This window comes from Prionailurus bengalensis, chromosome B3 (assembly GCF_016509475.1).
Source record: "Prionailurus bengalensis isolate Pbe53 chromosome B3, Fcat_Pben_1.1_paternal_pri, whole genome shotgun sequence".
In the NCBI taxonomy this organism is placed as follows: domain Eukaryota; kingdom Metazoa; phylum Chordata; class Mammalia; order Carnivora; family Felidae; genus Prionailurus; species Prionailurus bengalensis.
In genome coordinates this window covers 28688203-28714155 of record NC_057355.1, presented here as the reverse complement: position 1 = coordinate 28714155, position 25953 = coordinate 28688203, and the positions used below count along the sequence as shown (strand labels likewise).

The 25953-nt window shown below is 39.4% G+C and overlaps 1 protein-coding gene across 11 annotated transcripts in view; it reads left to right on the top strand.

Annotated features, from left to right (window-relative positions):
• Nucleotides 1–8705: 8705 nt before the first annotated feature.
• The window catches only part of TUBGCP5 (tubulin gamma complex associated protein 5), a 66603-nt gene continuing 49355 nt past the window's right edge, over nt 8706–25953 (top strand). For 10 of the 11 annotated variants that reach the window (XR_006293223.1, XM_043554919.1, XM_043554920.1 and 7 more), the window contains exons 1-6: nt 8706–8909; nt 11429–11482; nt 11593–11701; nt 24041–24137; nt 24564–24643; nt 25276–25411. Coding sequence is in view for 10 of the 11 variants with exons in the window: in XM_043554919.1 (XP_043410854.1) it covers nt 8764–8909; nt 11429–11482; nt 11593–11701; nt 24041–24137; nt 24564–24643; nt 25276–25411 (622 nt within the window). In the remaining variant the exon portion in view is untranslated. Of the gene's footprint in view, nt 8910–11428; nt 11483–11591; nt 11702–24040; nt 24138–24563; nt 24644–25275; nt 25412–25953 lie in introns of those variants that run through there. The other variant, XM_043554922.1, reaches the window with a different exon arrangement.

The window sequence follows — 25953 nt, the reverse complement described above, 5'->3', positions numbered from 1 at the left end:
ATGGATGTGTTGAATCACTGAGTTCTACTCCTGAAACCAATACTATAGTGTATGTTAACTCACTTGAATTTAAACAAAAAAAATAAATTAAATAAAAACAAAAAAATTATTTTTCCTTCTTTCTTTTTGTACTTGTTCTTAAAATAGCCATTAATCTCAGTGTCAGGAATACAACAGGCTTTCCTAACAATCACACACAGACACAAAAACAGTGATCCAGACAAAATGACAAAATGGAGGAATTCACCCCAAAAAAAAGAACTCGTGTCATAGACTCTGGGTCTAAAGTTCTTTCTTGTCCAGCAAGAAAGCGGACGTGGGATTAAAATGTAAGAGATGGCTAATGTCCAGAAAAAGACAAAAGCCCCAAATAAGGGTCCTTGCTCTGTATTTATTAAGATCAGAAAGCCCACAAATGTGATAGGCATGCACAGACAATGAATCTGGAACATTAACTCATGGGCATGAGGGAAAGGAGGTTTTGAAGATATATGGTGTTAGGGGTTTGGGTCAATATAAACCAAATTCCTGGCTACAGGCAGATTGGTGTTAATGGCAGACAAGAGGCACTGTGTTTGTTTATCTTAGTCAGCCTAGGGGATAAGACAGATAGACTGCGCAACCTCAAGGTTAACAAGAAACCTTTCTTTTGCTAATTAGCTCCCCTCCGGGCAGCTTCACAGGCAGAGGTCTATAGCCCTATTTACCTGTTTACCTAATTTGGTCCTTCCTTCCTGTGAAAGCAGCTTTCTGCTATAGTGCTAAATTGGGGGATGTATCTGCACTGAATATTTAATCTTATTTACCTCATATACCTTTGTATTGGGGCCTTTGCCCTGCCCTCTCTATCCTGGGGGCCTTTGCCCCCCCCTACTCTATCCTGGGGGATCCCCCCATACCTATTTAGCTAATCTTGCTTACCCAAACTTGGGTGTGAGCATCCTATGGCTTTGTAATTCTTTATGCCTTGTTAACCCATCAGTGCAGGCTCAGGGAATTCCTAAGCTTATTACCCACAAATTAGAAGTCACAGCCAATGATTTAATTAACACAGATTAATTAACACAGGTAAGATGTCTGAAAATAGAATTTTTAAAAATAATCATCAGGGTATGAGCTGAGCTTGAGAAAAGTGCAGGAGACACTAGAGAATTCCTTACTGCAGACATAAAAGAACTAAAAAGTAGTCGGGATTAAATTAAAAAAATACTATAACCAAGATGCAAAACCAAATGGATGCAATGAAAATGAGGAAGGAGTGATGCAGAGGAATTAATCAATAAGAAGATAAAATTATGGACCATAATGAATCAGATTAAAACAAGGAAAGAAAGATATTGGATGATGAATGTAGACTTAGGGAACTCAGCGACTCCTTATAGCATAATAACATTTGTATCATAGGAGTCCCAGAAGAAGAAAAGAGAGAAAAAGGAACAGAAAGTTTATATAAGCAAATTATAGCTGAAAACTATGGCTATCCAAATCCAAGGGGCAGAGAGAACCCCGATTAAATTCAACAAAAGCTGGCCATCATGAAAACATATCATAGTCAACTTCACAAAATATGCAGGCAAGGAAAGGATACTGAAAGCAGTATGGGGAAAAAGACCTTAACCTACAAGGGAAGACAGATCATGTTCAGAGCAGATCTTTCCACAGAAACTTGACAGGCCAAAAGGAAGAGGCCTGATATATTCACGTGCTGAATGGAAAAATATGTAGGCTGAGAAAACTTTATCCAGCAAGGAATTCATTCAAAATAAAAGGAGAGATAAAGAATTTCCCAGACAACAAAAACTGAAGGAGTACATGACCACTAAACCAGCCCTGCAGGAAATATTAAAAGGAACTCTTTGAGTGGGAAAAAAAGACCAAAAGCAACAAAAACCAGAAAGGAACTGAGAACATCACCAGAAACACCAACTTTACAGGTAACACAATGGCACTAAATCCATATCTTTCAATAATCACTCTGAATGTAAATGGACTAAATGCTCCAATGAAAGGAAATAGGGAATCAGAATGGATTTAAAAAAAAAATAAGACTTATCTATATTTTGCCTGCAAAAAACACATTTTAGACTTGAGGACACCTGCAGATTGAAAGTGAGGGGATGGCGAACCATCTATCATGAAAATAGATGCCAAAGAGAAGCTGGAGAGGCCATACTTATATAAGACAAACTAAATTTTAAAACAAAGACTGTAACAAGAGATGAAGGGCATTATATCATAATTAAGGGGTGTATCCACTAAGAAGATCTAACAATTATAAATATTCATGCCCCAACTTGGAACACCCAAATAAGTCAATTAATAGCAAACATAAAAAAACTCATTGGGGGGCACCTGGGTGGTTCAATCAGTTGAGTGTCCAACTTCAGTTCAGATCACAATCTTGCAGTCTGTGGGTTCCAGCCCCAGGTTGGGCTCTGGGCTGTCAGCTCAGAGCCTGGAGCCTGCTTCGGATTCTGTGTCTCCCTCTCTCTCTGCCCCTCCCCTGCTCATGCTCTGTCTCTCTGTCAAAAATAAATAAATAAATAAACATTAAATAAATAAATAAACAAACAAACGTTTAAAAAATTAAAAAAAGAAAAGAAAAGAAACTCACTGGTAATAATACAATAACAGTAGGGGACTTTAACACTTCACTTAGCAAGGGACAGATCATCTAAGCAGAAAATCAAAGAAAACAATGGCTTTGAATGACACATTGGATGGACTTAACAGATAAATTCAGAACATTCCACCCTAAAGCAACATAACACACATTCTTCTTGAGTGCACACAGAACATTCTCCAGAATAGAATACATACTGGGTAACTATCAGGCATCAACCAGCACAAAATTATTGATTATATCATGCATATTTTCAGACCACAATGCTATGAAACTTGAGGACCACCACAAGAAAAAGATTGGAAATACCAAATATACATGGAGGTTAAAGAAAGAATTGGTTAACCAGTATAAAAGAAGAAATAAAGAAGTACATGTAAGTCAATGAAAATGAAAACACAACAGTCCAAAACCTATGCTATGCAGCAAGTCAGTCTTAAGGAGGAAGTATACTGCAATATAGGCCTACATCAAGAAGCCAAGAAACAAGAAAGGTAGAAAATACATAACATAAACGAATACCTAAAGCAGCTAGAAAAGGAACAGCAAATAAAGCCTAAATCCAGCACAAAGTGGGAAATAATAAAGACTAGGGCAAAAATAAGTAGTGTAGAAACAAACAAAAAACAGCAGCACAGATCAATGAAACTAAGAGCTGGTTCTTCAAAAGAATTAATAAAATTGATAAACCTCTAGTCATACATCTCAAAAAGAGAAGAGAAAGGACCCAATAAATAAACCACGAATGAAAGGGGTGACATTACAACCAACATCACAGAAATATAAATAATTATAAGAGAATATTATGGAAAATTATATGCCAACAAACAGGACAATCTAAAATAAATGGATACATTCTTAGAAACATACAAACTACCAAACCTGAAGCAGAAGGAAATAGAAAATTTGAGCACACCCACAACAAGAAAAGAAATTGAAACTGTTATCAAAAAATTCCCCCCCAAAAAACAAAAGTCCAACACCAGATGGCTTCCTAGGGGAATTCCACCAAACATTTAAAGAAGCCTTAATGCTTCTTCCTCTTAAACTGTTCCCCCCCCCCAAAAAAAAAATAGAGAGAGAGAGAGAGAGAGAGAGAGAAATCGAAGGAAAACTGTCAAACTTAGCCTATGAGTCTGGCATTACTGGATTCCAAAACCAGACAAAGACCCCACTAAAAAAGAGATATAAGATAAAAGTATGCATTAATCAACTATTTGTGTTATTTGGTAAGGCTTTTGGTCAATAGTAGCTATTAGAAGCTGTTGAGCAGTCAAAAGTTTTACTGGGATTTTCAACTGTATGGGGCCAGGCACCCTGAACCTCCATATTGTTCAAGGGTCAACTGTATATGCTATTGGCATAATTTTATAGTATAGTTTTGCTGTGCAATACATATAAGCTGAACAGCATTGGAAAATGAATGAAACCCACTGGATGTGCAAGGGTCAAATTGAATAGCACATGTTGTGCACACCAGGAGTGATAGTCAAATGATACAGAGTGGTTTGGCATAGAGTGGTTGAATCACAAACAAGTTTGAGGGGTATGGTATTTGGTTGGGAAATTGCTGATGAGCAGGAATTTGAAATCAATGGCACAACCCGGGTTGAAAATGTGATGACTCGCAATGGGTATGAGGCATATAGACTGGACAACACAATTGGTTTGCAAATTATTAGGTGCATAGAACATCTAAATGTATAAGGAGTCAAGTTAGAATGATATAGAATGGGTAAGCAAGAAGTTGTTATTTCTCTATAAGTTATAGTTAAATGGCACAGTGTGTATGCAAAGTACAGAAATGGAGAAAACAGCCTGGTTATGCATCAGATGCCAGGTGAATTCTACAGAGGGAGCTCAGGCAGGTGGCTTTTGGGGGGTGGATGGGACTGGGACCATCCTAGGGACATAGCCATAAGGCTGCTAGAAGCCATTTGGTCAAATCTCTTAGTGCAGTGGTTTAGATGGAGTTGTTATATGCCAAGATTTCTACAATCCTCACCCCCAGGGCCTCCCAGGATGCCCTGTTCCACCAGCACAGGGGTGGGTGGGTCCCACAAAGGGGTACAGGTGGGCTTGAACAAATCCCATGGTCATACCTCTCCAGCCAGATCGTTCCAGTCCTCTAGGAAACATTTTTTGAGGTGCTGCCAACCCTAGGAGTAAGAAGCCAGTCCCAGTAACCCTTTCCAGGCCTCCCTACATGGTCCAAATGGACCTGGAAACATTTTCTAGAGGGTCATGTGATGACAAGGGCCCATGTGGGACTATGGTCAGACCACTGACTCCTCCACAGACGTCTCTGACTGGACACTTCAGAGACATGAAAAATATTTAAAAGGCACATCTGACCACCTAACCACACCCAGGACTGTGGCCAAAACCATGTTATCACTGGGCCTCCCTTTCCATCCCAAGCTTTTCACTGCCTTCAAGTGGGACTAAGAAAAAATTTCAAGAGGCCTATCTGGTAGCCAGGCCTCTCATAGGACTATGTTTGGGCCCCAGCACCATCCCATGCCATAGACCCAGTGCCATAGACAGGACTTAGAAACGTTTTCCACAGGCACATCAAGTGATGAGGGCCCACACTTGACCATGGTCAGGATACTTCCACAGAGCTTCCTAGACACCCAAGCTGTGCTTGTCACCAAAGAGAGCTTAGGAAATTTGTTGGGTGGTGCTTTCAATGACTGGCCCTACACAAGACCTCAATGAGCGTGGAGTGCAATCTCAGAGTGTAGCTGACCTGCCTGCAGTGTTCCTTTCTCTGGTGAGGGATATGAAAATATTCAGAGGGCTGAGACAAGCAGGCCCACATAGGAAACCGCCAGGCGTGGGTAACCCCTTTTTGGTTCTTACTGGCCCCCATCATTGGAGTGGGCCTTGGGAATGTTTGGGGAGTGCCTTATGTGACTGGGTCCCATGCAGGGCCACAGCTGGGTTATAGACACCCACCTAAGACCTCTATGGCCAGCTTGGACCAATCCCCGTTTGCCAGAGGCATCTGACAACCATGGCCAAGACCAAGGTGCCCTGTTGAGTTCCCCATGTCAGTCACAGGCTGATGTCCACCTCCAGAGAGGAACATAGAAAAAGTTTCTGGGGGCACATCAAAACCTAGACCTCATGAAGCACCCTCCCTGGGCAGCCCTTACTGGCCACCAGTACCCACATTCTCCAGAGGGCATATCCAGAGGCCATCCAATGACCAGATCCACACAAGACCAGGGCCTGATCCTTAGTGCCCTCACAGGCCTCTGTGGCAGGATGTTTCTATCTCAGCCACTGGAGGTGGGTTGAGAAACATTTTGGGGAGGCACCTCTTTACTTAGGAATCAAGTATCAGCTCAGGTCAACAGGAAGGCACAACAGGTCACCCCAGTTCTAGTATGATCCCACTTGGGAGACTAGAAGCTGAATGCACATTCTGAAAATGTTTATGCCTCCCTCCAAAGGGGAAACCACCAGAGAAGTCCTGGTATAGAAGGGCACCATGGGTCTGGCTGTGGCCTTTCCTGGGAACTTTGGAGGCACCCCCAAAACATTTCTAAGTCTCTAGCATGAAAAGGCTTGAGAAGGCCAGCAAGTCCTCAAGAAGGAGCTCTGATGGGTCATGGTATTAGGAACCCCACCTGAAAAGTTTATAATTCCCCCTTCACAGACCAGGACCAGTCCACTTAGTACAGACAGGTCTGGGGAGTGCACTCTGGGCTGGCCACAAGTCCCACATGAGTCCTGGTCATTGACTGTATCTCCCAAGAACATTTCCAGTTTCTCCTCCAGAGGTGAGCATTGCCTCAGGTTGGCCATGGATGAAGAGAAGGGCATTGCAACTCCTCCAAATTTTTGTAAGTTCCCTCCAGAAGCCACTACAGACTTGGGTGGGCATGTAGGTCTGCAATAGGCATCCCCGGATTGGCATAGTCCCATGTGTGGAACATTTGACAGAGATAATCCTTAAATATTTCTAAGTCCCTCCAAGTGGTGGGAGGGGGTCATGGGACAAGATGGACAAGTGGGATAAGGATGGTGCCTTTGGCCAGGCTGTAGTCATGCATGGAGCCCAGTCTTTGCATGCACTTCCAGAAAATTTATCTAAGCACCATACTGGAGGGCAGCACTGATCCAGGTCAGCAAGGGACAGATGGCAGTATTCCTGGCCTGTTTGCTGTCCTATCTTTCATATGTACTTCCCAAAAACTGTTTCCATGTCCATTGCCAAAGGGGTGACCAGCTAGGGCCAGACTTAGAGGTCTACAGAAGATGTCTGGAGGCTTATGGTGTTTTGAATGGGACTCAGTCATCTAAGGCACCTTGGGAAAATTATTTCAACTCCCCTTTCAGAAAAGAGATGCTAACCCAGGCCAACCAGAGAACCCCAGGAAGAGTGGCTCAATCTTTAAGAAGTCCAAGTCACTGGGAGTGACCTGTGGAAAGTTTTCTAAGTCTCCCTCCAAAGGTCAAGACCAACTGGCTGGACAAAGAAATAGAGACACATATAAGCATATGCATATACTTTGATTTTTAGAGATGTACAGAAAGCAATTAGATTATAGGTTTGGGGTCCTGAGAAAAACTACTTACACAGATTTGAGAGTGATAAATGTACAGACGACAGGTGAAACTGGAGTCGAAAAGACTGCTCAAGAATAGAGTAAAAATTCCCTTTCATAGAACCATCTAATACTATGATTTTCTCCTTCTTGTAAGATTTGTGTAATCATGTGCAGTCTATGTTTTAGGTAGTTGCTATGGCGTCTGAATGGTCTGCCCAAAATTTATATGTTGAAATCTATTAAGTTGAAATCTATTAATCTATTAAATCTATTAATCTATCCAGTGATGATGGTATTAGGAAGTTGGGCCTTTGAGAGGTAATCAGGTCATAAGGACAAAGCCGTTATGAATGGGATTAGTGCCCTTATAAAAGAGACCCTAATGAACTCCCTTGCCCCTTTCACCATGTGAGGATACCTTCACCCAACCCCATGCTGGCACCCTCATTTTGAATTTCAGCCTCCAGAATTGTGAGAAATAAATTCTGTTGTTTATAAGCTACCCAGTCTATAGTATTTTGTAACAACAGCCCAAATGGACTGACAGTGGTATATCAACTATCTATTACTACAGTAAAACAATGTAATAAATCACATGAAACCCTACCAGATCCCTAAAAGAAAACATAAAGAAGTCCACGTAACAGGTTTTGGAATAGTTAGATGCAATATTGAACAGAAACAGTTCAGGGGCACCTGGGTGGGTCAGTTGAGCTTCGGACTCTGGCTCAGGTCATGATCTCACAGTTCCTGGGTTCCAGCGGCACATCAGGCTCTGTGCTGACAACTCAGAGCCTGGAGCCTGCTTCAGATTCTGACTCCCTCTCTCTCTGCCCCTCCTCCCCCCTCAAAAATAAATAAAAACGTTTTTTTTTTTAATGAACAGAAACAGTTCACAGGTACAGTTTTAACTACTGAACTGTATTTTAGTAATTTAATTAGTGAACTGTATTTCAGTAATTTAATTACTGAATTTTAAGTACTGAACAACAAAGACATACTCCATCTTTAATCAAGGAATTATAAAGTCCTTTGGCAGCTCCCAATCACAAGCCAGTGAGAGCAGAAGGAGCAGCGCTCAGCCTGTCTGCCTCTGCCAGACAAGCCACTTTGCTGACACTTGCTGTAGTGAGGACCATGTAGTGTGTCCTGTGTAGACAGAGGGAAACTGAGAGATCATTAGAGATCACCTCTAGGAGAAACTGAAGCTTGGATAAGAATGGACAATTAACTGGTCACCGTACCTGAAAAGGTAGGTGCGAATGAGAACTAATGGCTGTTCTCCAAACATCGTAAATTAAACCACCAACCAAGGTTAGCCAGAGATTATTATTAATCTGACTAACAGTAACGGCTATTTCTTTGAGGACGCTCTTAAATGTACTCAAAGTGAAACTGGAAAACGCACGCAAGAGCGTCCTTCAAGAATTAGCACGGACACAACCGGGCAGGAGCTAGAATTCGAACTCTCGCGACAGCGGCCGGAACCTCTCCGAGGAGCAAAGCGGTGGGAGCGTGAACTCTCGCGAGAGCAGGAACAACCTCACGGAAGGGCGTCGTTGTGGAAGTTAGAGCAGTATGTTCCGGCCCGCGCCGTCTTGGAGCCAACTGGACCCACAGCAGGAGCGCGACGTTCGCGAGCTCATTCGCCATGTGGCTGGCCTTCAGGATGAGGCGGACCCCAACTTCCAGCTCGCCCTGCACTTTGCCTGGTCCAACTTCAGGTGTGGGATGCGGCTGCGGGGCCGAGGCTGGGAACAGGAATGGGTCAAGGGGTATCCGGGCGCGCGGCCGGGTTTCCGACCGTCGTGCGCGCTGCCTCTCCAGCAGCTTGGTGCTCTAGTGTCCTTTGGATCCCTGTCGCGTGTGACAAACGCATAATGAAACAGTGGGTTTTGGGTTGTTATGGGTCGGCCTTACCCTTAGAAGTGCATTTTTGGGGAAGGGGTTTGTGTCTCTCATGTTCCTTCTTCCACTCACTGCGCTTAGCGCGGTGCACTGCGCAGCAAACATTTTTTGAATGAGTAGGTAAATGAAGTTTTAGAGCAAAATAATGGTCAAACCCTACTTACCACTGTATTCTTACTCCCTACCCCTTATTGAGCCTCTCCAGATCTCTCTTACCTTGGTCTTGTGTTTTTTTTTTCTCTCTTTTCGAAACGCACAGCATAGTACACTGGATAACTTGTATGTTGTTTACTCTTTGTCTCCTCCACCCCTCCTTCCAGCTAAAATGTAAGTTCCATGAGGGTAGGGATAATGGTTTGTTTTGTTCATTTCTTATCCCAACACTTGGAATAGTTCCTGGCACATGGTACACTAAGCCACCATATAATACAATTTCTAATACAGTGTCTCATGTAATTTCTTGAGATTTATGAAGTCAGAGCTCCTATTTTTATTTATGGAAGATGTAAATTAGACAGTACTGTTATGATCATTACCTATAATAGAATTATTACTAAAAGAATGTCCATCCATGTTAATATTTGCCTATTTAATTTCAATAGAAATGGTTTTTCAGTTTCTGTATTCTTGATCATCAACCTTAATCATACATACAGTGCCTACTTGGTTTATAATAAGAACAGACAATGAGTCTAAAAGCCTGCCAAGTTTCTGAAATAATGAGTTCAGTTCTTAAGTGTAACCTATAAATATAACAATGTCTGAATAGGTCATATAAGACAGAAATGTAAGTGCTGTACCCCAAATAATTTCTCTATTAGTTAATATGTCAATGGCAGTAGGTAGCTGGACATCATTTTAGACTTCAGAGAGACATTAGAAGTTACTGTCTCACATTGAGAAACTAAGTGATAAAGGGATGTTCTCTATTCAGCCATTTACTGGAATAGAATTAGATACATATTTTTAGTGGTGTAAATTATTTCTTTTAAATACAGATCGTTGTCTTTGATACTAAAAATTAGAAAGTGAGTTGAATGAGCTATATGATGCTTTAATCCATGAGAAAAATGAACAATACATGTTTGCTTTTTTAAAAGTTTGTTTATTTTTGAGAAAGAAAAAGAATGAGTGGGGGAGGGGCAGCGAGGGGATGGGGGTAGGTAACAGAGGATCTGAAGTGGCCTCTGGACTGACAGCAGAGAGCCCCATGCAGGGCTCAAACTCATGAACCGTGAGATGGAAGTCAGATACTTGACTGACTAAGCCACCCAGGTGTCCCATGTTTGCTTTTTTTTTTTTCTTTTTTAAATTGTGGCCATGTTCTAGGCCCTAGAAATTCAGAGATGAGTGAAATATAGCCTCTATCCTAAAGGAAGACAGGTCTACATATGATATAGAATTGGAATTTTTAATCTGAGAGCCTGTAGAATTCAGGTGTTAAGAACTTGGACAAGAAAAAATTACACTAACCTCTAACTGAAAACTGGCATTTCCTCAAATTACAAATAAAAGCAACAAGCAATAATAATTTACCTAGGACTGTGTCACAGGTAGAAATCACATAGTTCACATCATAAAGTTGTGGCAGATATTTTCAAATATTTTTTACTGTTGCTTTACTGATAATTGTGGATCCATTGCTAGATCTCGTTACTTAATGCTTAAATGTCTCTTATTATATCACAAACTTTAAAAGGTACTTCACAACCGTATTTCAGTAGGCTTGGGTTTTTTTGTATTTCATCTCACTGGCACCTGGGTGGCTGAGTTGGTTAAGCATCCGACTTTGGCTCAGGCCATGATCTTGCAGTTTGTGAGTTCAAGCCCCGTGTCAGGCTCTGTGCTGACAGCTCAGGGCCTGGAGCCTGCTTCAAATTCTGTCTCTCCCCCCACTCCCCACCCCTCCCCCTCTTGTGCTGTCTCCCTCTCCCTCTCTTTCAAGAATAAACAAACATTAAAAAAAATTTTTTAAACATTACTTTGAGAAGTAATGTTTCATAAATTCATAAAGCCTAAGCTTCACTGGGCTTCACTATGGCATAAAAAGATTAGGAACCCCTGCTATAGAATGTGCTATACTGACTTAGATACAAGGCATTATGGGAAGATGAAGGAATCAGAGGACAAAGGAGGCTAAGGATGACCTGTGCTTGAGGAGTTTCTGAGATGCAGTGGCTGTTTGCCTGGATGGTAGAGGTGATACAGGGAGAGAGGTGCACTCCTGGAAATATATTGCCGAATATAGGGTGACTGTGGGGATATAGAGGGCTCTGAGACTGGTCTACTTAGCTCTATGACAAGGTTCACCTAAAAATCACATTTTCTCTTTTAGATTTCATCATTTCTTGGATGTTAACAGCCACAAAGTAGAAAAAACAATAGAAGGGTAAGTTAGTTTCATATATATGTACATATTAAAAAATATATGCATTTTCTTATAAATCTTTCTATTAATGTAAGTTTATAACTATCAGTTTACTTTTAAATATATTTTAGAATTTATGAAAAATTCATCATTCATTCTGATCTCAGCAAAGCTGCTAGTTGGAAGAGATTAACTGAGGAATTTCTAAATGCATCTCTTCTGAGCATAAAGGAAATAAAGGTATGCATTATATTGTGAGATCTCTTTTATATTTTACCATTTCTAATCTGTTATCATCAACTTGTTTCTGTTACTATTTAAACATTTATTTTACAATTATGATTGGAGCAGAGTCTTCTGGAAATTGACTTAAGCACTGTCATCAAACCCAGTGTGCCTCAGGCTTGTGATCCAGGAAAAAGCATGTTCTTGTGTAATCATCTTCTTAGCCCAACCTACTGTGGAGATTGAGATCAGAGATTGGCACAAATAATAACACTGTCTGGCTGTCTTAAAATTTTAAATGGCTTTTCAGCACTTGGTAATAATAACTACCTATGTAATGCCTACTAGATGCCAGGTGCTGTCCTCAGCACATTCATATTCAATTGTGGGTTTCTAAGATCACCCTTAGACTTGGTGATTCACTGGAAGGATTCACAAAACTTTAAAAACGCTGTTATCCTCACTGGTAACAGTTTATTACAGTAAGAGAATACAGATTTAAACTGAGCAAAGAAAAAAGATACATAGGATAAAGTCCAGAAGAAACCAAGAATAAGCTTCTAGGTATGCCTTCCCATAAGAGTTGTATGAGGATGCACTTAATTCTCCCAGTGATAATGTATGACAGCACATGCAAAGTGTTGCAAACGAAGGAAGCCCATCTGCGCCTTGGTGTCTAGTATTTTTGTTGGGGGTCAGTCACGTGGATGTGCAATGCACATGTGGCTGACCTTAGTTCCTCAGTCTCCAGCCTCCCCCAGACTTCAAACCAAGGACCTCAAGCATAAGAAAATACATTCACAGGGGCGCCCCGGGTGGCTCAGACAGTTGAGCATCCATCTTCGGCTCAGGTCATGATCTCACAGCTCGTGAGTTCGAGCCCCACATCAGGCTCTGTGCTGACAGCTCAGACCCTGGAGCCTGTTTCAGATTCTGTGTCTCCCTCTCTTTCTGTCCCACTCATGCTCTCAGGAGCTAGTCAAGGGCGAGTTGTCCTGAGACCTTTGAGATATTATTCAGAGTTTGGGCAACTCAGGCTTCCTGAGTAAACCCTTTATTATGCACATACATTAACTCATCTTCACAATAATTTCTGTGAGATATTCTGTAATTGTTAGGTTTTACCTTTGTCTACACTGTGGGAAGTGGTAAGGAAGAGAGCTTTCTTCTTTGTAAGGAAGAGAGCTTTAAAAAATTTTTGAAACTATCAGTTTAAGGAAAGGCTATAAAAGTATTTCTGGAAAAAATTGCTGCAGTGCTCTGAATCCATGCCCTGAGAGTTAGGAACACTTGTGTGTAGGGAAATACAAATCAAAACCACAATGAGATACCACCTCACGCCTGTCAGAATGGCTAACATTAACGACTCAGGCAACAACAGATGTTGGTGAGGATGCAGAGGAAGAGGATCTCTTTTGCATTGCTGGTGGGAACGCAAGCTGGTGCAGCCACTCTGGAAAACAGTATGAAGGTTCCTCAAAAAACTAAACATATAACTACCCTGCAACCCAGCAGTTGCACTACTAGGCATTTATCCATGGGATACAGGTGTGCTGTTTTGAAGGGACACATGCACCCCCATGTTTATAGCAGCACTATCAACAATAGCCAAAGTATGGAAAGAGCCCAAAAGCCCATCAATGGATGAATGGATAAAGATGTGGTATATATATACAATGGAGTATTACTCAGCAATCAAAAAGAATGAAATCTTGCCATTTGCAACTACATGGATGGAACTGGAGGGTATTATGCTCATTGAAATTAGCCAACCAGAGAAAGACAAAAATCATATGACTTCACTCATATGAGGACTTTAAGAGACAAAACAGATGAACATAAGGGAAGGGAAACAAAAATAATACAAAAACAGGGAGGGGGACAAAACAGAAAAGGCTCATAAGTATGGAGAACAAACTGAGGGTTACTGGAGGGGTTGTGGGAGGAGGGATGGGCTAAATGAGTAAGGGGCACTAAGGAATCTACTCCTGAAATCATTGTTGCACTATATGCTAACTAATTTAGATGTAAATTTTAAAAAATAAAATTTAAAAAAAAGAATATATTTTTTAAATAATTGGCATAATTTTCCAAATAGATGTCAATGAATTAAATCCTCTGAAAATAAAAAAAGAGCAATTCCAAAAAACAAAAACAAAACAAAAAAAGGAACACTTGTGGGTATTGTGTGGAATACACTCGTGTGTATTATTTCTGCAAGGACCATTTTGAAAGAGGAGGCGGCAAATCTTTTCTCGATTTATTTATACAACTTTCTGGTTAGACTATAGAATTTAATAATTTAGACCTTATGACAGCATAGTACTAATAAAAAAAATAATGGCAAGCATTATTACAGCACTTACTGCATGCCAGGCCCTGTTAGTTCCATAAAGACCACGTTCAGTAGGTACTATTACTATACTCATTTTGGCAAGACAAATGCCTTAATCTCAGTCTCATTTGAACCAGTGAAAACTTGTGTTGTACAAAATAATTAAATAAAACAGTGAGTGTCACTTCTGATTCCTGCTTTGACCTTTTCATTGTCATATCCTGTGATTTTTCTGTACATTCCTTGAGCACAGCAGGACCACATTCCCTTTGCTTTGCTGTGGCACGTCCTATGTCCTGTACTTGAACTGCCCTTCCCCTTCTCTCCTGCCTGAGAAATTTCATCCTTTAATATTAAATCCAAGTGTTGTCTCTATTGATACTATGTATTGCAGTATGTTACTACGTTCGTTATTGTTTCTTTCATATTTCCCCCTTTCACATGTGAGTTTTACAAGTTTAGGGTTCTGTATCTGATTTATTCTCAGTCACCTGGAACAGTGTAGACAATAAATATGTGTGGAAGAAAGAAATCTGTACAATTCTATCCTCTCCCTGTCTGTCCTCGACTCTTGTGCCACCTACATCCAGAATTGGTTGCCATTTTCCCCCTTGCTGTGGCATCTTCCACACACCTGTTATAGTGTAGCAATGTTGTAGACTCTTGAGTCTGTAATGAAGAGTCTCCTTATGGTTTGCCTCCCTTTCTGTTTTTATCTTATTTATGCTTCCCTTCCCCTATGCTCATCTGTTTTGTTTTTTAAATTCCACATATGAGTGAAATCATTTATCTGTCTTTCTCTGACTTATTTCACTTAGCATAATACCCTCTTCTAGTTCCATCCATGTTGTTGCAGTTGACAAGATTTCATTCTTTTTGATCGCTGAGTAATAATTCCATTTTATATATATATATACCACATCATCTGTATTATCTGTTGATGGATATTTGGGCTTTTTCCATAATTTGGCTATTGTAGATAGCAATGCTATAAACATTGGGGTGCATGTGCCCCTTTGAGTCAGCATTTTTGTATCATTTTAATAAATACCTAGTAGTGCAATTGCTGGGCTGTATGGAAGTTCTATGTTTAATTGTTTGAGGCACTTCCATACTGTTTTCCAGAGTGGCTGCACCAGTTTGCATTCCTACCAGCAGTGCAAAAGCGTTCCCCTTTCTCCACATCCTCACCAACATCTGTTGTGTGTGTTGTTAATTTTAGCCATTCTGACAGGTGTGAGGTTTTGATTTGTGATTTTTTTTGATATGTGGCTTTTCATTGTGGTTTTGATTTGTATTTCCCTATGATGAGTGATGCTAGGCATCTTTTCATGTGTCTGTTAGCCATCTGGATGTCTTCTTTGGAAGTGTTTATTCATGTCTTCTGCCCATTTCTTCACAGGATTGTTTTTTGGATACTGAGTTTGATAAGTTCCTTATAGACTTTGGATATTAACCCTTTATCCAGTATGTCATTTGCAAATATCTTCTCCCTTTCCGTCAGTTGCCTTTCAGCTTTGTTGATAGCTTCACTGTGCAGAAGCTTTTTATCTTCGTAAGATTCCAATAGTTCATTTTTGCTTGTTTCCCTTGCCTACAGAGACCTGTCTAGTAAGTTGCCATAGCTGAGGGCACAGAGTTTGCTGCCTGTTTCTCCTGTAGGATTTTGGTGGTTTCCTGTCTTACATTTAGGTCTTTAATCCATTTTGTATTTATTTTTTATGTATCCCATTTATAAGTTACCCATTTACAATTGCACCAAAACCCATAAGATACCTAGGAATAAACCTAACCAAAGAGGTGAAAGATCTATATGAAATATGTAGAACACTTCTGAAAGAAACTGAAGAAGACTCAAAGAAATGAAAAAACATTTAATGCCCATGTATTGGAAGAACACATACTGTATTGTTAAAATGTCTATACTGCCCAACACCATTCAATGCAATTCCTGTCAAAACAATACCAGCATTCTTCACAGAGCTAGAAAAACAATTCTAAAATTTGTATGGAACCACAAAAGACCCCAAATACCCAAAGTAATGTTGAAAAAGAAAAAAGAGAGAGAAAAGGAAATGAAAAAAATAAATAAGAAACTATGACCTTGATTCCAAAACAAAAAAAGAAGAAAGAAAAATATTAAGCCTGGCCCTGTTTCCACCGGAACTGCAGTTGTCATTTTGAAGCATTCAGTTTTCAGTATACTTGGTGCATGCAGGGTCCTGGCTGTGCTGTTCTTCTAGAGGAGAGCCTGAGCCACTGCTTTGGTTCAGAGTTAGTCTTGCCTGAGTAAATAAGCAGTTGCCAGGCACAGGGGGGGCGAGGTTTGTTGTAGGTATGGCCCGCCTCCACTGGAGGCTGCTGTGTTGCTCTCCAAAGTCATACTGTGTTGGTATGTAGGGAAAATGGCACTACCCCAATCCTTCATCACTGGACAGAGAATTGCACACCCCACACTGGTCAGGCAACCCTCACAGAACAGTGAGTGAGGGCAGTCAGCTTGCCCTATACCACAACTCTCCTGCATCTTTTCTTTGGGAGTTCAAACTTATGCAGCTGGGATTCAAAACTTGAAGTCTTAAAGGACATGCAACCATGCTGACCCATGCCCTCCCTGGAGTAGTGCCCCTCTACTCTGTCTAAACTCTTGTCTCTGAAAAACAGTCCCAGGCCTGCACAGTGTGTGGAATCTATGGTGTAGCACCACTAAAAGCAGCAAAGGTTATTCTCTCTGGGTGCATCTCTGTCCCCTGCTGATTAAAGACCTTTTGCTGGCACCTGCAGGGTCTTTTGTCCTTGGGGAGGCAATGTACCCTCTTCCAAAAGTACTCTAGGAAGGAGAATGTTCTCTATCAGTATCCCCCTGAGATCCCTACACTACGCTATGCACTCCAGCACCAGTGTCCTCCTTCTCCCCAGTAGCTCATGCCACAGCTCCACTCTGGAGTAAGTTGCACACTTCCAAAACCTCAGAGTTTAAGCTCCAAACACCATTTGCAAAAAAACCTGCTACACTCAGTACTTCTTATTCCCCGGCCCATGGTCCAGAGAGGCTTTTCTCCTGTGCAAATGAGTGCCACACTCTCTCATCCCCTCTCTTTTTCTTGCCCTTTTGTCTCTCCACAGAAAGGGTTCCCTCCCCTCCATGGCACCACTGTTTTTGTCTCACCCAGTTCACTTCATGTACCTTGCACCTGCCTCGCTGTCTCCCTCCAACAATGGAGATCGTTTTGCCACTCCACAGATTAATTTCCTAGGTGTTTCAGAAAATGATCTGATCTCAGTACAGCTGTGTTTGAGGGACTAGGAAAGCCCAGGGTCGATTTACTTCTCCACCATCTTAATTTCTGAACTTCATACTTTTTTTTTTTTAGTTTTATCAGTATATAACAACATACCATAAAATCTATCTACTGTGGATATACATTTCACCAGTTTTAGTAAATATGTAGTTGTGCAACTACAATCCAGTTTTAGAACATTTCCATTACCCCAAAAGTTTCCCTCAAGCCCATTTGCAGTCAGTGCCTGCTCCCACCCCAACTCCAGGCAGCTGCTAATCTGTTTGCTCTATTTATAAAATTGCCTTTCTTGGATATTTCATATAAATGAGTTCACAAAGTATATAATTTTTGTGTGCTTCTTTCATGATGTTTTGAAGTTTCATCCATGTTGTAGCATGTGTTCATCTTCTATTTTAATTGCTAAATAGTATTCATTGTATGGATAAGCCACATTTTACTTATGCACCAGTGGATGACATTTGGATTGTTGCCAGTTTTTGGTTAGCATGAATAGTGAACTGCTATGAACATTCTTATAGAAGCTGTGTGTGAACATAAGTCTTCACTCTTTTTGGACACATTTCTAGGAGTAGAATTGCTGGGTTATATGGTAAGCTTAGGTTTAACCAAATTATTTCCCAAAGTGGCTATATCATTTATATTCCCCCAAGCAATGTACAAGGGTTCCAGTTTCTCCACATTCTTGCCAACACTTGTTTTTATCTATCTTATATAGTATAGACATCATACAAAATATGTAGTAATACACTGTTATGGTTTTGATTTACATTTCCCTAATGACTAAAGGTTGAGCATTTTTATGTCTTCTGTAATGTCAAAGTTTTTTTCCGTTTTTAAATGATTGTCTTCTTACTGAGTCATCATTGTTTCTTTCCTACACAAGTTCTTCATCAGAAAAATGGTTTACAAATATTCTAGTTCCTAGCTTGTCTTGTCATTTTTTTAGTGGTGTTTTTTTGAAGTTTAAAAAGTTTTTTCGGGGCGCCTGGGTGGCACAGTCGGTTAAGCGTCCGACTTCAGCCAGGTCACGATCTCGCGGTCCGTGAGTTCGAGCCCCGCGTCAGGCTCTGGGCTGATGGCTCAGAGCCTGGAGCCTGTTTCTGATTCTGTGTCTCCCTCTCTCTCTGCCCCTCCCCCGTTCATGCTCTGTCTCTCTCTGTCCCAAAAATAAATAAACGTTGAAAAAAAAATTTTTTTAAGTTTTTCGTTTTAATGAAGTTCATTTTATCTATTTTTTTCTTTTATAACTTGTGCTTTTGGTGTCATGTCTAAGAACTCTTTGCCTAACCCAAAGCTAAAGGCTTTTCTCCTCTGTTTTCTTCTAGCAGTTTAAGCACTTGTATTTCGATTTATAATCCCTTATGAGTTAATTGTTGTATATATTGTGAGGAAAGGATCTAAGTTAAAGGTTTTTTTTTTTTTTGGTTTTTTTTTTTTTACCTTCAGATATTCAATTGTCCCTTCACCATTTGTTGAAAAGACTATTCTTTACCTATTGAATTGTCTTGGCAACTTTGTCAAAAACAAATTGAACATAAATGTAAGGATTTATTTCTAGACTCTGAATTGTTTCATTAATTTATATGCCTATCCTTACACAAATACCATAATGTGTTTATTACCATAGCTTTATAGGAGTTTCAGAATCAGGTAATATAAGTACTACAACTTTTTTCTTTTTCAAAACTGTTTTGTGTATTCCAGACCCTTTGAATTTCCATGCACATTTCAGGACCAGATAAATTTCTACAGAAAACCTTCTAGGATTTTGGCAGGGATTGCATTGAATCAGTAGATCATTTTGGGAAGTAGTGCCATCATTGGTTGAATTACATCCCCAGAAAAGATAGTCCAAATTCTATCCAGGGAAAAATTCTTCCCTCAAGCATTCAGATTGAGCGTGGCTTTGCTGACAGCTTTATTTTAGACTTCTAGCTCCCAGAACTGAGAGAAAATAAATTCTGTTTGTTTCAAGCCATGCAGTTTGTGGTATTTTGTTATGGCAGCCTTTAGAAACTACTACATGGTCTTATCAATACTAAATCTTCTAATCCATGAACATGAACTCTCCATTTATTCATATCATCTTTCATTTTTCTCAGCAGTTTTTTTTCCATGTACAAATCCTTCATTTCTTTTACATTTATTCTAAATATTTTCTTCTATTTGATGGTGTTATGAATGGAATTGTCTTCTTAATTTCATTTGTAGTTTGCTTATTGCTAGCATATTAAAATGTTAATTTACTTTTATATTTTTTTGTGTATTTAGACTTGCTAAACTCATTTATTCCAGTAATTGTCGTCTGGATTCCTTAGTATTTTCTATGTTAGGGTCATGTCGTCTCCAAAAACAGTTTAACTTCTTCCTTTCCAATGTGAAGTGTTTTTTGGCTTTTTGCACTGGCTGGAAGCTCCAATACAGTGATAAATAGAATGGATATCTTTGCCTTGTTCCCAGTCTTAGAGGAAAAGCTTCAGTTTTAACCCTTAATTATGATGTTAATTGTAGGTTTTTCACAGATACCCTTTATCATTTCAGAGATGTTCTTTTTTATTCTTAGTCTGTTGAGAGTTTTTATCATGATTAAGCTTTGGATATTGTCAAATTTCTTTCTGCACCTTTCAGATAATCTTATGTTTTTGGCTTTGTGTTATATTAACATGAGGTCTTAGCTCAGTCTGCCATAACAAAATGCCACAGACTGGGTGGCTTAAAAAACAAAAAAAATTATTTTCTTATGGTTCTGGAGTCTGGGAGGACTAAGAATAAGGTGCTGACTGATTGATTTGCTCATTATGACTCTCTTCCTGGCTCATAGATGGCCACCTTCTCCCTGTGTCCTCACATGGCAGAGAGAGCTCTCTGACATCTCTTCTTATCCCATTAGGCCAGGTCTTCTTATGAACTGATTACCTCCCGAAAGCCCCATCTACAAATATCATCACACCAGGGGTTAGAGTTTCAACATACGAATTTGAGGGGGACAAACTTTTAGTTCATAACATATAATGTGTTATATTAAGTGATCTTTGAATGTTAGTCTGATTTATTTGTGTGTGGTCTGAGAAGTACACTCATACTTAAGGCCTGGCTTATATTTTGTGTTAGTTGTCTCTCATCTCGTTGCATGAATTCGTGCTCCATCAGCCAAGAATGTATAGGTGGTTTGGGTCCACTCCAGTCTCTGCTACAGCACAACCTGTAGTCAACCCAAGACATGAAGAGCTTAACATGCCCCTTTGTCTGTCTTGCCTCAGGATTTCCCTAATAAACCCTCAACTGTTCTGCTGGTTGGCTACTCGTCCCACAGAGGCCTACAACCACTGACTCCCCACTTCACTTGCTACTGCATTTAGCACTTTAGCTGACCGCTCTTTGATTCCAGTTAGACTTTTCCATCAACAACAGCAAAGCTGCTGGTTTTCACTTCCTGTCTATCCTGGTTAAACTACAACTGTGATAGAACTAGAAGGAGTGAAATAGCAAATATGCCACAAACTCACATAGTTCTTCCCTGAGATCATTTTCATGGATTAATTCCTCTCAGCATTTGTATGCCCATAGTCCATTGAGAGCACTGAAATGGTTGTCTGGCAATTTTGTCTAGCTTTTAGTTACTTTTAGAGGAGAGGATTTGAAGACCATGTGCCTCCAATCATGCCAGAAGTGAATCTCTTAACTTCACTATCTATTATAAATAGAGATATATAGTATTCATGGGAGTTACTCAGTAAATGGCAGTTTACCATCCTCCAGGTTCTTAATGATATTCGGCAAAAGAGAATTTGGAATTAGTTATTGTTGGAAAAATAAGCAAAGACTTTGACCTACTTTTAAAACCCCACTGGAACTATAAATTCTTAATTCTTCGTAGCTTTGAGTTTCAAAGAATGTGAAAGTAGAGTATATGTTATTCCTAAATTTGAGATTCAGGACCACCTCTGACATAATGTACAACACATTGGATTGCTTCTTTCATCATATATGTAAATGTGTTCATTGACTTTCTACAGAGTAGCGGGGACCAGGCATGGCTTCAGAAAACAGAGACTAGGGGCATGTGGCTGATGTGTAGATAGAGTTCCAACTCTTTATCTTCATCTCTTATGTAAAGAGATGGCATAAAAGAACAAGTTAACTTATATTTTTAAACTTCAGTAAAATTGGGGCACCTGGGTGGCTCAGTCGGTTAAACGTCTGACTTTGGCTCAGATCATGATCTCATGGTCCATGAGTTCAAGCCCTGCACCGGGCTCTGTGCTGACAGAGCCTGGAGCCTGTTTCAGATTCTGTGTCTTCCTGTCTCTCTGACCCTCCCCTGTTCACACTGTGTCTCTCTCTGTCCCAAAAATAAGTAAACGTTAAAAAAAATTTTTTTTTAAGTAAAATAGTTCATATCTTCTAAATGTAAGTGCCAGAGTCCCCACTCTTAGCAGTCTTCTTTTTCTTTATTACAATTAGTAATTGTGGTCAAAGCATGGTATACAGCTGGTTGATAGGCTACATTTTGGCCATTAGTGCTAATTGCTAATTTATTGTTCAGTGATAAACTCAATTAATTGAGTTCTCTCAGGGAAAGTTCCTTTATAGATGTTACTCAGAAAATGAACAAGGAGTAGGGAAATGGCATCATTCAGGTCCTCTTCCCATGACCAAGAGCTGCTTTTGTGCATCCTTACACCACAACAGGTCAATGCTACAATCCTTAGCAAAGTAGGGAGATCCACAGGGGTTTGATGTGTACCATTTTACTGTATACACTTCTTTCCTCTGCCACTGGTAACTTTCACCTTATTCAGGTGCACCAAAAAAAAAAAAAAATCTGATGTTAACAATTATTACTAAGTTACAGATTTATATAGTGAGAGGTATTTCTTTTTCAAGTATTTATATTTTAGACCACTTTTCTCTGTGGAATAAAAATTCTTTTCCTCGGTAAAGGAATTCAGGCCTTTCCAGGCAGGTGAAAAATTATCAGAAAAGGGGCAGCTCTTTGCAGTCTTATTAGTGATGTATTGCCTAAGCATTCCTAGGAAAGTTCAGCAAATGTTTACTGTGTCCCTGGCATCATACTAGGTGGTAGGAACACAGAATAAACAAGACATGATCATCACTGCCCAGATAGTTTAAGTTATTTAATTATAATTATAATAAACACTCTGAAGACATATATAAGGTACTATGAATGGTCCCTGACTTACAAAAAAGCAATTGGCATTCAGTGGAGATTCATATTTTGAGGGGCACCTGGGTGGCTCAGTTGGTTAAGCATCCAACTCTTGGTTTCAGCTCTGGTCATGATCTTGCAGTTTGTGAGTTCAGGCCCCACATCAGGCTCTACACTGACAGTGTGGAAGCTGCTTGGGATTCTCTCTCTCTCTCCCCCTCTCTCTGCCCTTCCCTGTCTCTCTCTTCCTCTCTCTCTCTCTCTCTCTCTCTCCCAAAATAAATAAATAAACTTTAAATATTTTAAAGATTCAGATTTTGAACTTTTTCTTTTCCCAGGTTAGTGATGTGCAGTAGGATACTGGTGATGCTGGGCAATGGCATTGAGCCACAGCTCCCAGTCAGATAGGTGCTCATGAGGGTAAACAACCAGTACACTTACATACACTTACTTGTTGGGTTGTATCCATACAACCATTCTGGTTTTTGCCTTCAGTTCAGTATTCAATAAATTACATGAGATATTCAGCACTTTATTATGTTACGTAGGCTTCACATCCAGCATGGAGCCCACTGCAGGGGCCTGAACTCACGACTCTGAAATCAAGACCTGAGCCAAGATCAAGAGTCAGACACCCAACCGACTGAGCCACCCAGGCACCCCAGCACTTTATTATTAAGTAGGCTTTGTGTAAAATGATTAAGTGTTCTGAGCATGTTTAAGATAGGGTAGGCATGGGGTGTGTAACTGGCTCAGTCAGTAGAGCATGGGATCTTGATCTTGGGGTCCTGAGTTCAAGCTTCATGTTGGGTGTAGAGATTACTTAAAAAAAAGGGGGGGGGGTATAGCCAATCTATGATGTTCAGTAGGTTAGGTGAATATTAAATGCATTTTCAACTTACAGTCTTTTCAACTTAAAATGGCTTTATTTGGATGTAACCCCATTAAGTTGTGGAAGATTTATGTAGAATATACAATAGGAAGAGCTCACCTGGTCTTTAGACATCAGAGACTTACCTTCCTTGAGTTCAACCCATCTTTTCTCTCCTTTCCAGCACAGTTTATGACTTTTAACATATTTGGGGTTATTTTTATTTTTTGGTAACTTTTTAAATACTTTTTAAAAAATAATTTGTTTAAAAAAAACTTAAAATTTGAAGTAAAGCAGATCCAGTGTACCCCTTGCTCAGGTTCACTAATCAGTATCCTTTGATCTAGAATAGTTCCTCAGCGTTTCTTTATCTTGACCCTGACATTTTTGAAGAACACAGGCCAGTTATTTAGTAGCATTTCCCTCAGTTTAGGTTTTTCTGACAATTCCTTGTTAGCATTCAGGTAATGCATTTTTGACAGATTCTTTTTATGTACACATTTGAACTATAAAAAAGATATAGAGATTAGGATTTATTTAGATATAATTCATGTTTTCTCCAACTAGGAACAATATTGGGGACACAACTGACATGGGGTTAACTTTGCTTAAACTAGTTTTGAAAGCTCTTTACAACCTCAGTGATTTATATTCTTCATTTTTTGTTTTAAAGACAGATGTGCATTATTCAATACTGTCACTTCTTCTGTGTCTGTCTGATTCTCCTTCAAACAGCAATTATGTGGAAACACCAAGAGATAAAGAAGTGGGTATGTTACCAAATGCTTTCATATATAACAAAAGTGAAATTGGCTTTATTGTCAGGCATTGAGATTTTATAAAAAGTTGTAAAAATCTATGAAACTAAAATATTCTGTTACTTTGGATACAATTGCTATTGCAAATCCTCATTTAAAATATAAATTTAAAAAATAAATAAATAAATAAAATATAAATTTTGACTTTGTCAGTTAAACTACTTTCAATTATATAAAAAGAAAAATCACTTTTGAAGATGAAGTTAAAATTTAAAATGTATTAGAATATCAATTTATTGAATATTTTGATATTTTTGAACTTTTGTTTTCTGAGTGTATTTTATTTGAGTTTTGTTAGACTTTTTTCCTATAGCTTTGGGAGTTTTTTCCCCCACATATTTTTTATAAAACTAATGAGTTTCTTCTGTTACATTATAGAAAAGAAAGATGATTTTGACTGGGGAAAGTACTTGATGGAAGGTGAAGAAATTGCCCTTGGTCCGAATGTAGACACACCAGTAAGTAGCAATAGTTTAGCTATTGTAAATACAAATATATGCCAAGTGATATATTATTTTTATGGTTCCTTCCACCCTAGAGCAACTTAACTATAACAGGAATACTCTTCATTAAATTAGAGTAGTTTATTATTAAAGATTTATTAAGATTTTGCACTGAATTAATAGTACTAGAAAGTTGAATGGAATGAATGTAAGTATCCCTTAAGGAGCTGTGACTCTAGGGGCGCCTGGGTGGCTCAGTTGGTTGAGCGTCCGACTTTGGCTCAAGTCATTATCTCACAGTTCTTGGGTTTGAGCCCCGCATCAGGCTCTGTGCTGACTGCTTGCTCAGAGCCTGGAGCCTGCTTCAGATTCTGTGTCTCCTTCTCTCTCTGCCCCTCCCCCGCTGACACTTTGTCTCACTCTGTTTCTCAAAAATAAATAAATGTAATAAAAAAAAGAAGCTGTGACTCTTGGGGGCTTTGCCACCAAAAATAATTCCATGCTATAATAGTAACTTTCAAGACATTTAGAAAAAAGTGTCATTTGGTTTAGTTTTGCTTTTCTTCTGAAATTTTCTTAATCTTATCATCTAGACAGCTCTAGTCACTACACACTCTAAGGGTAGGTGTATTTCCCTTTTTAATCAGAACTGGTCTGAAGAAAGTGAAGACGAAGATGATCAACAGCCCTTAAGTAGAGAAGACTCTGGGATTCAAGTGGACAGGACACCATTAGAAGAACAAGATCAAAACAGAAAATTGGGGCCTCGTGTCAGCTGGAAAGGTACCATGTGTTCTCAGATGCTGGCATCATTTTCTCATACAAGAATTCTCTGGAAGGACAGGCAATCTTTGGGGATCAGTTCTGTGTGATTTAAGATATTGGTAAGCTCTGCCGTCCTCATAAATGTTTTTAAACCATTAGTAGATCTTTCTTCTATAGTGTCTAAGAAGTGGCACTACAAAATTAATGTTGAAAAGGGATTTAGAGTGAAATTCTGTTCCTTTTTTATAGTTCTGAGAACTTAGTCCTAAATGTTTGTTTTTTTATTAGAGAAGGGTTGACTTTGCTAGTTAGTAACTAAATAAAAGGAGAAAAGATCTATACAATTTAATTTTAAATTGGAATGTCTGCTTTTTGAGTTTTAGTGAGGAACTATGAATTGGTAGAATCTAGAAAGAAGTGGAAGCAACCTCAGAGTTGTATTACTTCTCTAGTTGTATTACTTCTTCTCATTACTTCTCATTTTGTAGGTAAGGAAAACAAAGTCCTGGTTACATTGTTTTTTTTGTGGTCATGTAACTGTGAAACTAACCCCTTCACTA